This window comes from Triticum urartu, chromosome 5, assembly GCF_003073215.2.
Source record: "Triticum urartu cultivar G1812 chromosome 5, Tu2.1, whole genome shotgun sequence".
Taxonomy (NCBI): domain Eukaryota; kingdom Viridiplantae; phylum Streptophyta; class Magnoliopsida; order Poales; family Poaceae; genus Triticum; species Triticum urartu.
In genome coordinates, this window is record NC_053026.1 from 403,909,880 (window position 1) to 403,921,616 (window position 11,737).

The 11,737-nt window shown below is 45.1% G+C and overlaps 1 protein-coding gene and 1 pseudogene across 1 annotated transcript; one reads left to right on the forward strand and one right to left on the reverse strand.

The window, feature by feature from the left end:
• Positions 1–2,804: 2,804 nt before the first annotated feature.
• On the forward strand, positions 2,805–8,021 carry LOC125509304 (cleavage and polyadenylation specificity factor subunit 3-II). The gene is made up of 13 exons (XM_048674249.1): positions 2,805–3,131; positions 3,221–3,407; positions 3,497–3,569; positions 4,105–4,222; positions 4,337–4,410; positions 4,563–4,699; positions 5,122–5,185; positions 5,473–5,538; positions 5,712–5,781; positions 6,017–6,121; positions 6,472–6,613; positions 6,986–7,082; positions 7,495–8,021. The coding sequence occupies exons 1-13, from the start codon at positions 3,107–3,109 to the stop codon at positions 7,993–7,995; spliced, it is 1,659 nt and encodes a 552-aa protein (XP_048530206.1). The 5' UTR covers positions 2,805–3,106; the 3' UTR covers positions 7,996–8,021.
• A 573-nt stretch (positions 8,022–8,594) lies between these two features.
• On the reverse strand, positions 8,595–10,672 carry LOC125507063 (annotated as a pseudogene).
• Positions 10,673–11,737: the final 1,065 nt, after the last annotated feature.

Genomic DNA, 11,737 nt, shown 5'->3' on the forward strand with positions numbered 1-11,737 from the left:
AGAACTATCAATATCTCACAATTCTTGCTCAATTGAGCTGATTTTTTTCTAGAATATTAGTGAGTGCACACATGATTTATTGGTTTGTTTTGCATTTTACAAAAATGTTAAATTTGAACAAAAATATTAAACGAGTCAACTAACATTGCAAAATCGCCTAGTGTTTGGATGCTAAAACCTCATGGCGATAATATTTTGGTGTGTGCGACTTGATGATGTCTGTAATGGTCACATGACAACTACTTGGATGGTAACACCTCATGGCGGTAATATTTTGGTACGTGAGAGTTGATGATGTCAATAATGGCTTTATGGCAGCCACTTGGATGCTAAAGCCTGACAGCGACAATATCTGCCATATCTTGGTGCTACTGATTTTATTTTATGAATATTGTGCCTATTTATGAATCATTTTATATTTGTGTAGCAATCTTATGTTTTTCACATGAAAGTTTGTGGTGTGCTATTAGCTATTTGTAACCAGTAATGAATCTGGAAAGTTTGAGCTGGTTTGGATCACATTATAATGAGATATCTGCAGTTTACATTGGCTCATAATTTTTTTACTCAAAAATCAAAATTTTAAAAAATAATAATGCAGAACAATTCCAGTAAATCACACATGTATGCAATACTACTCTCAAAAAAGGCAGCTCATTTGGACCACAGTTTGTGAGATATTTCCAATGTTAGTTGACTCGTTGAAATTCAACATTTAAAAAAATGTAAAAAAACCCAATAAATCATACATGCACTCACTAATATTCTGGGGAAAATCCAGCTCAATTGAAGCAAACAAATTGTGAGATATTGACAGTTCTAGTTGGCTGCTGATGCAGCAAGTTTTTCTTGCCGCGATGCACTTATAAACTGGACCCACTTGTCAGAAATCATGTCAACACATCCAAATGGTGGATTAGACCTAGTTGCAACGAATTACCCCAATATGTGGTGTTTTGTGCAACAAATATATAAAGTAGGTGTTCTATGCAAAACTAGAACCAAAAGTAGATGGTTTATGCAATTTCCTCCATAGAATTAGCAGTGTGTAGATCTGAACTCTGGTTGACTTGCTAAGAGGGGTCGATCGTCATAATAACCGCTTTTATGCTAAAAATAGCAGATAAAATCACTCTAACAGGAGCTTTGCTACATCAACAAACAATTACAGGTTGGGAAGTGTTACAGGGTGATTAGGCAGTTTTTAATTGGAGGTTAGGGGGGACGCGGGCCCACCCACCTGAAAATCAGGAGGGGGGCATGTTTAGTTAGTTTAGAAGGAGCCCGTAATTGCCTGTGAGGCTCCGTATGTCTAGCATTTTTGCTATAACAGAGTCACCATATCAATCTGGATCACCAATCTTTTTGCAGTGCCTTAGAAAATTGGGTCAAAATCTCCGTATTTAGATGCTAGGGACACTATCTTAGTTTGTGCTCCATAGTCAACCATCTGCGTGGGAGGGGGGTGCTGGGAGGTAAGTTTTTCTCATGCCTCCTTCACTTCCTTTTCTTCTTCGTCTTTGGTTTCTTCCACAAAGAAATTTAGGTCGACGAAGGGAGGCAACCTTGCTAGAAGCAACCTGGAAGGTGGAAAGATAGATGGTCAATTTGACTTATCCCCCTTCGACGTTTGGATTCCCATGCCCAATTATGTCGAGGCCCTTGACCGTGTTTTTTAAAGTGCATTTTGCATTTCTAAAATATTCCTGGCATAGTTTTTGGAAAAGTTTAGGGTTGTATTTTAGAAAATGTTCATTGTGTTTAAAAAAAACATTGTGTTCTGTTTTTTCTTAGTCAATTAGAAAAAGTCCCAAGTAATTAATAAAATAATGTTCGCCATGTACTTAAAAAGTGTTCATCATGTACAAAAATGTTCATTATGCTATTTTGAAAAAATTCACCGCATACTTTACAGTAAATGTTTAGGTCTGTAGAAAATTTTCACCATTTTCTCAAAATCTTCGTCACGTATTTAAAAAAATCATCATGTATTTTTAAATGTTCTTGTGCGTTTAGAAACTGCTCATCATGTTTTAAAGAAAATTCACCATGTTTTTCAAAAGGTTCATCATATATTTTAAAATAGTATGTGGTCACATTTTTATTTAGTTGAAAATTTGTTAAAAATACGAAATACTTTTGTCAAAAATCTATGAATACTTTTTGAAGCACGTTACTATATTTTCAAAACATGAGGACATTGTTTATAAAAGTATGAAACTTTGAAACAAATAAGTTCTGATGCACCTCTAAAATATACTAGAGGATACCCCGCGTGTTGTTGCGGAATTGGATATATAGATTGTAAATATTGTCTAGCATACTAATCCAGTCCTTACAATTTAAGTTATGTGAGAAATTTCAGCATAAGCAAAGAAAAGTATTAAACATGAAAAGTTGTGTATATCACAATTAAATGCAATTTGATTTAAAACACACTTATAATGCACTAATGCATGTTGCATGGTAGAGGATTCTCATGTGAAGATCAGACGGATGTCATCGGATCAAGCTTGTAAATCTAACAACTAAAACAATTTTGATGATGTGAAAGTATGCTTGTTGAGATAATTAGAAGTAGTGGGACCAATCTCTTAGATATATGGATTCTTGCATTTTAACTTTTTTGAGACAATTTGTATTCTACTATTTTTAGGCGATTGTATTTTACCTAAAAGAACAAGAGAAAAAATGTGGAAAAAAAATGAAAGAGAGATGTTGCAAGCGTGCTACACGATAGGAGAGCATGCAACCTGCCGCTACATTGGGCCCGGCCCATGTGTAGCCTGTAGGCGAGCGCTCCGCCCAGCTCACACTGCCCCAGACAAGCGCCGCTCCAGAGCCGCGCCCGCCCCGTCCCCAGCCGCCACTCACCCTCGTCGGCGCGCCCCTACCCAAGCTTGCCCCAACGCCGCTGCACGCACAAAAAGAGGAGAGCGCCGCGCCTCCGTTGCCGGCGTCGCCCGCCCCCCCGTCGGCCGTGCTCTCCACTTCCAGGCCGTCTCCCCGCTGAAGTCGGCGGCGCACCTTGCTTCTGCTCGCCCCCCCTAAAGGCACGGCGCCGCCTCCTCGCTGAACGCCGTGAGCTCTCCGCGGCCATCCAGACATGACCATCGATTGCCTCGTGCTAGGTAAGCGACCTACCAACCACTTGGTCTCACACCGTTTGACCGATCGAAACCACTCTGATGCTGTCAGTCTGCATACGTTCGTGCTGCAGGGGCGGGGCAGGAGGTGGGGAAGAGCTGCGTGGTGGCGACCATCGGCGGGAAGCGTGTCATGTTCGACTGCGGCATGCACATGGGCCACCACGACCATCAACGCTACCCGGACTTCGCACGCGTCCTCGCCGCCACCCCCGGCGCCGACTTCACCTCTGCCATCTCTTGTGTGGTCATCACGCACTTGTATGTGGTCACTAGTTTTATGGTTCCTCTGGGTCGATTGTTTCAGTTGCTGGCACGATCAGCTCACTTCTGAAGTTTGTCTCTTGCAGCCATTTGGATCATATTGGGGCGCTGCCGTATTTCACCGAGGTCTGTGGGTACCATGGTCCGATTTACATGACGGTAAGCCTAACTTTTGTTAGTTGTGCCAACTGTTGGTGTACTTGGTTTTGTTCATGTGGTTACTGGTTAGGGAATTTATTTGCACTTGTATTGGGGGTTGATAATTTTCAGATTTTACTGAATCTGAGCTATCAGTAAGTCCTTGCTGGTAAATATTATTTCATAGATGCAAGTGAGTGAATGTCGTCGGGTCACGGAAGTTTTTTGAATTTGTTTCAAATTTACTAAATAGTGGATATCTATTTTTTTGCAAAATTTCAAGATCAAACTCAATCTCATTTGCTAGGTATTTTTTTACTGAATAATCATTATGCACAGTTTATTAAGTACTCCCTCTGGTAGACCAATATAAGATCATTTAGATCACTATACTTTAGTGATCTAAATGATCTTATATTGGTTTACAGAGGGAGTACTAATATTTTTGATATTTGGAAAATGGGATTAATTTTATTTTATTTTTGGAATTCCGATGACTTCAATACTTTTTCCTGAGTTTTCTTCATATTCTAATTACAACCTGTGCCTCAAACAGTACCCTACAAAGGCTTTAGCTCCATTGATGCTGGAAGATTATAGGAAAGTAATGGTAGATCACAGAGGAGAGGAGGAACAGTATAGCTATGAAGACATTCAGAACTGTATGAAGAAAGGTAGATGATAGATTTCAACATTTCTTTCACTGGTCTACTCGCAAAATGATGATGCTGCCGCACAAGTATGCAGGGATGATAATTCTCATTTGCTTTTCATATTTGACCTTTCAGTCATACCCTTGGACTTGAAGCAAACCATTCAAGTAGATAGAGACCTTGTGATCCGTGCCTATTATGCTGGACATGTATGTTCTCATACCTATGTTTCTCTTGCGTCCAGCAATATCCTGAAATTATTATTCAAAAAGTTGTCAATTGTTCTCTGTGCTTACTAATTCTCAGAGAGTTGAGCGTTCATGTCTGTGCTTCCTAATCTAATTATTGTGCCAAACTTAAGGTTTTGGGAGCTGCAATGATTTATGCAAAAGTTGGAGATGCTGCTATGGTCTACACCGGGGATTACAATATGACACCAGACAGACATCTTGGAGCAGCGCAAATTGATCATCTGAAGTTGGATCTCTTAATAACGGAGTATGTTCCAACTCCAATTGCAAATATGCTTTTCTACACTATGTCCAATTTTCTTGGATTGTTGACCAGGCAGATTTCTTTTTTTATCTTGTCCTTTTTTGGGGTTACATTTCATTGTATGGTTTATCTTTACTAATGTCATGTTTCCAGACTGCTACACCACTCGACCTGTAGCTGGTTCATGTAATTAACCACTGTGCTCACCTGAAAATCAGTTGGGCTATAGTCGAAAATCACCTCTTTAAGTACTGAATAGGTTGGTCCATTTAGCTAATGTTTAAATAAAATATATGTTTCTTCAATATTTTAGGGTTTATTTTTTGTTGTCTTGTACCATTACAATCAGGCATTAACAGTACAGTTCCGTTGTTTGGATATTACTTTTTCCATGTGTAAGTACAAATTGATGCTTCTATCTGCAGGTCTACATACGCTAAAACTGTACGTGACTCGAAGCATGCCCGTGAGAGGGAGTTCTTAAAAGCGGTATGGAACCTGAATCTTGACATTGCCAATATGTTCTGCCTTGTAGATTTTTATTGCATGTTTAATATGTTGGTGGAGCAAGATAATCATCAATGCTGATACTTGTGTTCTCCTACATCCAGGAAGTTACCATCCACCAGTTATTAAGTGCAACTTGTTCCAATAATGCATCTGTTGTCGAGTTCTTACAGTTTATTCTAAAATTAATTGACTTGGCTATATTGAGAAGTTAAATTAAAATCATTTGAGTTTATGTGTGCTACTCAGTGATAGTATGTTTTCTGTAGGTCCATAAATGTGTTTCTGGAGGAGGTAAAGTTCTAATTCCAGCATTTGCTTTGGGCAGAGCTCAGGTACCCCCACTTACTGTCAGTTATATGTGAGACAAGCAAATTTATGATCAACTGTATCACTATACTTAACTGAGTAGGTTCCCAGTGGAAAAAGATTTCCTTGGGGGCACACTGTTTAAAACTTCCAGAATAGAATATCCATTTACATGTGACATAATTGATTTATGTGTCAGGAGCTATGCATATTACTGGATGACTATTGGGAAAGGATGAACTTGAAGATTCCTATTTATTTCTCAGCTGGTATGTGTTTTTTTGACCATCTTAAAAAAAGTAGACCAGCGGGGGTGGAAACCCGCGTCATTATATTAAGAGAGAATGTGAGACATAGAATTCGACCTGAGGGGTCGAACCCAGCTTGGCAGGGCGACACCACAGCACTCCCACCATTGGGCTACTTGCCCGTCCACCTTTTGGTCAAACTTTAACTTGCTTTTATGAATTGTGTGTTTTATTTGAAATTATATTTGTTCTATAGGTTTAACCATTCAAGCTAACATGTACTACAAGATGCTTATTGGATGGACTAGCCAGAAGATCAAGGACAGCTACACAGTTCATAACCCATTTGACTTTAAGCATGGTAACGTTCTTGAAAAAGCTTCTCAGTCAACCATGTGCAAAATGAATATAAAAAGCATTCAATCGAGTAAAAATTCTAAATGTTTAGTTCAGCCTTTAAAAGAAGACCTACACTTCAATCTTTGGCATTAGGTGAAATTTAGTTTTTTTGTAAGAAAATTTCTAAATGGATCTGCTGGATACTATGTCTGCTCGTGCATTGTGTCTCTTCTTAGCAAAGGTTCTTATTTATAATGTTAAAGAATTTCTTTTGACCTAACTTAACCTGTACACTTTTAAACGGAAATATGATATTTTGCTTTATTTGCAATTCCTTTACCAGAATGACATTGTAGGTTTCTCACATTGCAGTTTGCGATTTCCAGCGTTCATTCATTAATGATCCTGGACCCTGTGTACTTTTTGCGACACCTGGTATGATTAGCGGTGGATTTTCCCTTGAGGTGTTTAAAAGATGGGCTCCATCAGAAAAAAATCTGGTTACACTTCCAGGGTATTGCCCTTAACTCAGAATTTCTGTTTTTTTCCATGTTTGCTAATGGCGTAGGAACAAACATACATGTTTATTCTCTGAATAAATTGCTCCTGTTGGGTTGTTACTACTGGTACTGTTATGGTGGAAAACATGAGAGGTCTACCCTGCCTTCTGCTTTAGTGAATGCTTACCTGCTTGGAGATGATGTCTTTCTCTTGGAGTTGAATGTTGTTGCTTTATGGTCTGTACTTGCCACATTTTTCTGCTTTGGTTTCTATTTGTTCTTATTTTCCTCATCTTTCACTGAAATAAGTAGGGACAACTTTTCTGCCTGTTTAAAATATAGAACTGTGATATTTGTATTTTGATCTCATGTTTACTTTCATCCAGATATTGTGTTGCCGGAACCATTGGCCATAAATTGATGTCTGGAAAACCAACCAGAATCGATTTAGACAAGGAAACACATATTGATGTCAGATGTCAGGTTGGCCTTTCTTCATTTACAGTTCTCTCAGTCTACAGTAAAATTACATAGGAAGTGGATACTACATTGACCTTTGGTTGATAATTTTCAACATCTTGTGCCATTACTCATCAGACATCACTAGTCCATTTAGTGCTTTATTGTGTTCCTAAAAAAATCGTATGTTCCTTAGAAGCTCAATGGATCGCCAGATTATGCATGCTCAAATTCGTAACTTACACTATTACAAACTATTTGACAGATAGCTCGACATAGTAACAACGTAAGTTCAGGTCTCCAGCTTAATGAATCACTTTTCTTGAAATTTTAGTAGTTAGCCTCTGTAATCCTTTTTTCCTGTGTTCATGCTTATCCTTTTCTCTGAATGTAATTATGCTAATACCAGTGTTATTTTTTCCATTCCGTGCACCAGATTCATCAGCTGTCATTCAGTCCACACACAGACTCCAAAGGGATCATGGATCTCACAGAATTTCTTTCACCCAGCCATGTGATTCTTGTTCATGGCGAAAAGCCTCAGATGTCCTTTTTGAAGGAGAGGATTGAATCTGAATTGGGGATGCCATGCTATTACCCAGCCAACAACGAGACTGTCTCCATTCCGACGACCAAGAATCTGAAAATAAGTGCCACGGAGAAGTTTATCACAAGCTGTAGCACTGCTCAGGCTAGAGATGGTCCACAGAAGTCGAACCTGATTTGCGGTAACCACCTGTCAGGAGCCAACGGCGACGAGAAGCTAGCGGAGGGTATTCTTCTCATGGAGAAGAGCAAGGACGCGAAAATTTTGTGTGAGGATGAGCTTCTTCAGTTGCTGGGCGCAGAAGGACATTCAGTCCAATTTGAACCACTGCTTCGCTCCAGGATTGGAGAGGCAGAAACCGACATTGTAGACGACTTAGCCAGTGAGTGAAATGAATGGGGTACTGTTTTAGCTTTTGTGGATGATCTGAAGATAGAATTAGTGTTTGCTGCAAAATCCAACAGTTCGATGGTTTTACAAGGCATCTCTCAAGGTAAATCAAATGCCAAATCGATTTTGGAAGTATCGAGGACGCGTTCATAAATAAAATATTAAAACCGGAAAGTCAATTTGGCTCCCGGGAGCACATACTCCTGGGGCCAAATTTTTTTCAAATGTCAAGAAAATTGAGACATTTTTTTTGTGATCTTTACCACATACAAATGCTACCTATAAATTTTGAGACAAAAACGTTAAGCATTTTGGCCTGCGCAAAAAGAAAAACAATTCAAAGACAAAATATCACCCAAATTTTTTATTTTTTTCACCGACGAAGCACCCTGCTCCGTTTCACATGAAAATTGTCAAGCATGCTTCCAACAACAACACGATCATCTACAAAGTGTTTCAGCACTTTTTGAAAACATTTGCTATTTTTTTCGGGGTATTGTGCTCCTGGGAGCCAAAATGCCGCTCCCAATATTTTTGCTAAAATTACACAATGTCTAAGTGTACTTACTGTGTGCACAACCTTTTGAAAAACTGTAAAAATGTAGTTTCGCAAAAAGTAGAGAATATTAGCAAATTACATGCGCTAAGAACGTAAGAGTAAAAAAAAAAGATTTCAGGACATCTTCATCAGCTCCAATGCAGACGTGACAAGCGAGCAGCCGTTGTAGCACTCGAGCTCCGAGGTGGTGCCCGCGATGCGCCTCAGTTCGCCTTCCATCCCATGCTCCACAAACATGGCGATGTAACGCGGATCCAGCCGCATCATGGCGACGGTGAGCTCGATGGTGTAACGGCGGATCCGGGGGACGGCGACGCACGGGCGGCTGTACTCCCGCAGGATCTGCAGCAGCGTTTGCACCAGCGCCTTTTCTGTCACGCATGCCGAGGCCAGGTGCCACTCGTCCCCGGCGAAGGTGCACAGGTTGCGCAGGATTGTCGCCGCCCCGATGACGACGACGGGGTCACTCAGAGCCTCGACCAGCCGCTCCACGCCTCCGCCGCAAGCCATTATTATGGTGCCGCAGTTGGTCCTGCTTTCCAGCGCAAGCATGGCCAGCGCCTCGCCGGCCTCCACCCGGATCGCGTCCGTCTGCCGGTTTACCCTCGCCTGGTCCTGTTCCGGTAGAAATATCGGGACCAGCTCTTCGATCACGCCCCCCGTCGCGCCTATCATCTCCCTCGCCTCCTTGTCCATGGCGAGGCTCGTCAGTACCTCGATCGCCAGCTGCTGCAGCTCCGACTGGACCTTTCCGTCACGCTGCTCCAGCACCTCCCTGAGATTGCTCACGGTGAACACGATGTCGGAGAGCTCCCTCCGAAGAAGCTTCCCGATGGTTCCGGTCATGTCCGTCAGGCTCTTCACCACGAGGAGCGACTGCTTCACCGCCTTCAGTCGCATGTCCGTCGTCGTCGGTGCTTCTGCCTGTCCCACGCCGGCGATGCTACAGTAGGAAACAATCTTGTCAAGGAGATCACGGGTCTTGCCGATCTTGTCGCAGTTGCCATGGTCGTGCGCCAGCTTATTGAGGATGGAGAGGCCGAGGAGGTTGAGCTCGTCGAGGTCGGCGTACAGCAACGAAGCGACGGACGCCATCGCCCCAGGGATGCTGGCGACGCGGAGGGCGACGAGCTTCCTCTCGGTGAGCATGGAGACGACAACCGCGGCCGATCTGCGCACGTCCATCTCGGACGTGCTCTTCCAGCTGAGCATCTGGACGAGCCGCTCGATGGTGGACGCGGACATGCCGATCTTGCGGATCATGGGATCAGCGAGGCGGTGGGACTCGGCGAGCGCGCCAAGGATGCCGGCCCCGAGGCTCTGGTCGTCGTACGAGCCCGCGGTGAGCATGTCGTCGGCGTAGGACACGAGGTTCATGCGCAGGCCATCGAAGATGCTCCCATTCAGGCTCCGGGAGTAAGACTCGTAGAAGAAGCGGCGGACGGCGACGAGGCCAGACGGGGTGGCGAGGTGGCACTCCATGGCGACGCGCTCGAGGAGGCGCTGGTGCCCCACCCTCCACTGCCACAGGGCCTTCTCCACGAGGAACAGCAGCGACTCCAGGAGCGCGAGCCCGTAGAATATGTTGAGCGCGGCGCGGCGGTTGGTCCAGCTGTCGCCGCCGTAGCGCTGGGTGAGGAGGCGGACGAGGGAGACGGCGGCGCACACCTTGGCGGACAGCAGCTGGAGCCAGTGGAAGACGTGGCCGACGGCGGCCCACGACACGGGCGGGCGCCACGTGGGCGTGGCCTTCTGCTACCACTCCAGCTCGTGGCTGCGGCCCTGGATGCGGGCGCCCTCGGTGAGCAGCAGCACGGTGATGCACCAGAAGTCGGTGCGGCCGAGCGTGATGGCGAAGCCGCCGAGCAGGGCCACCGTGGCCGTGATGAAGGCCAACGTGCCGAGGAGGCTCACGACCTTCTCGAGGACCGCGAGCTGCATGGCCAGCACGGTGAGCCGGCGCTCCGGCGGCGCCACGTCGTCGCCGTCGCCGGAGCGGACGCAAGGGGTCAGTGTATGTATGGCCTTGTGCGGCTCGAACGGTGTGGTCGGCAGCTGGGGCTGGTCGGGGATCTGGACGCAGACGCTCGGGACGACAGAGCTAGCGCGGCGATCCATCCTTTCCTTGTGTTACCTACGTGTATAACTCGCTGCCGGTTTTAGTGTGTGCTTGACGAGTGATTGCAGTGTGTGCGCCCTGCAGATTAGCTCGTGCTCCAGCGTATTTATAATGTACTAATGCAATTGCGTGCAGGAATTAAATGCCCACGACCACGAGGAGGGCATGGAAGATGGAGATGTTTACTCCTTTATTCTCGTTACAGAGAATGTTGCTCTCTAGGGCAATGGATGATCTAGCAACATATTCTCTGGCTATTAGTTGGGGCAGGATTAGTGCAACTTCAAAGGGCCGACCCATTTCGTCCGCCTGCATCCGTTTGGATCGGCGCGGATAAAAATGACGGCCCAACGTGCCGATCCAAACTCAAATTACGTCCGCGTCGCGTCCGCGCCGACGCATTTGCGGCTCAAATTTACGCCCCAAATGCGCCGGCGCGGACACCGCATGGACGCTTCGCGCGCCTTCCCGCTGTTCGCCGCGTCCCCACATGACGGCCGTCCAACTACCTGTTATCAACGCGGTCAGTTTAATTTATAACGACGGGCCCACGCGTCAGTGACGACGCTCGTCCTTTTTTAAGCCGACCGTGCGGCGGGGCCGTCCTCATCCAAACTCGCCGTCCACATCTGCCATCCTTTGCTCCCTCGTCGCCGGCAAACCCTAGCCACCACAACCACAGCGAGATGGGCCTCTTCTCCGGCGCCAGCGGCAGTAAGGCCAAGGGCAAGTCCCCCGCCACCCCTTTCCTCCCGCCTCCGCCGGCGCCTCGCCGACAGAGACAGAGGCAGCGCGTGAACGTGTCAGTGCATCAGGCGATGTGGCACTGGCAGAACCGCCAGACTCTACCGTATCCTGATGTGATGCTGCCGCACGACTGGCATCTGGATCCAGATAGGATAAGACAGGGCGTCAAAGCACGGGGACACGGGCGAGGCCGAGCCGAAAGGGAGCTGGAACCAGCTACGATGTGGCTTGCCACGACATCATGGGCGAACACCAGTCAGTGGATTGACAATTACGGATGAGAGGATCCTTTTTAGTAAGTTCGGATTAGGCAAAGC

Bases quoted from the DNA above. Each gene is read 5' to 3' on its own strand.
- LOC125509304 (XM_048674249.1), top strand. From the start codon at position 3,107: ATGACCATCGATTGCCTCGTGCTAG. The intron at 3,408-3,496 runs GTATGTGGTCAC...TGTCTCTTGCAG, and splicing joins TGTGTGGTCATCACGCACTT to CCATTTGGATCATATTGGGG. The intron at 5,186-5,472 runs GTATGGAACCTG...TGTTTTCTGTAG, and splicing joins AGAGGGAGTTCTTAAAAGCG to GTCCATAAATGTGTTTCTGG.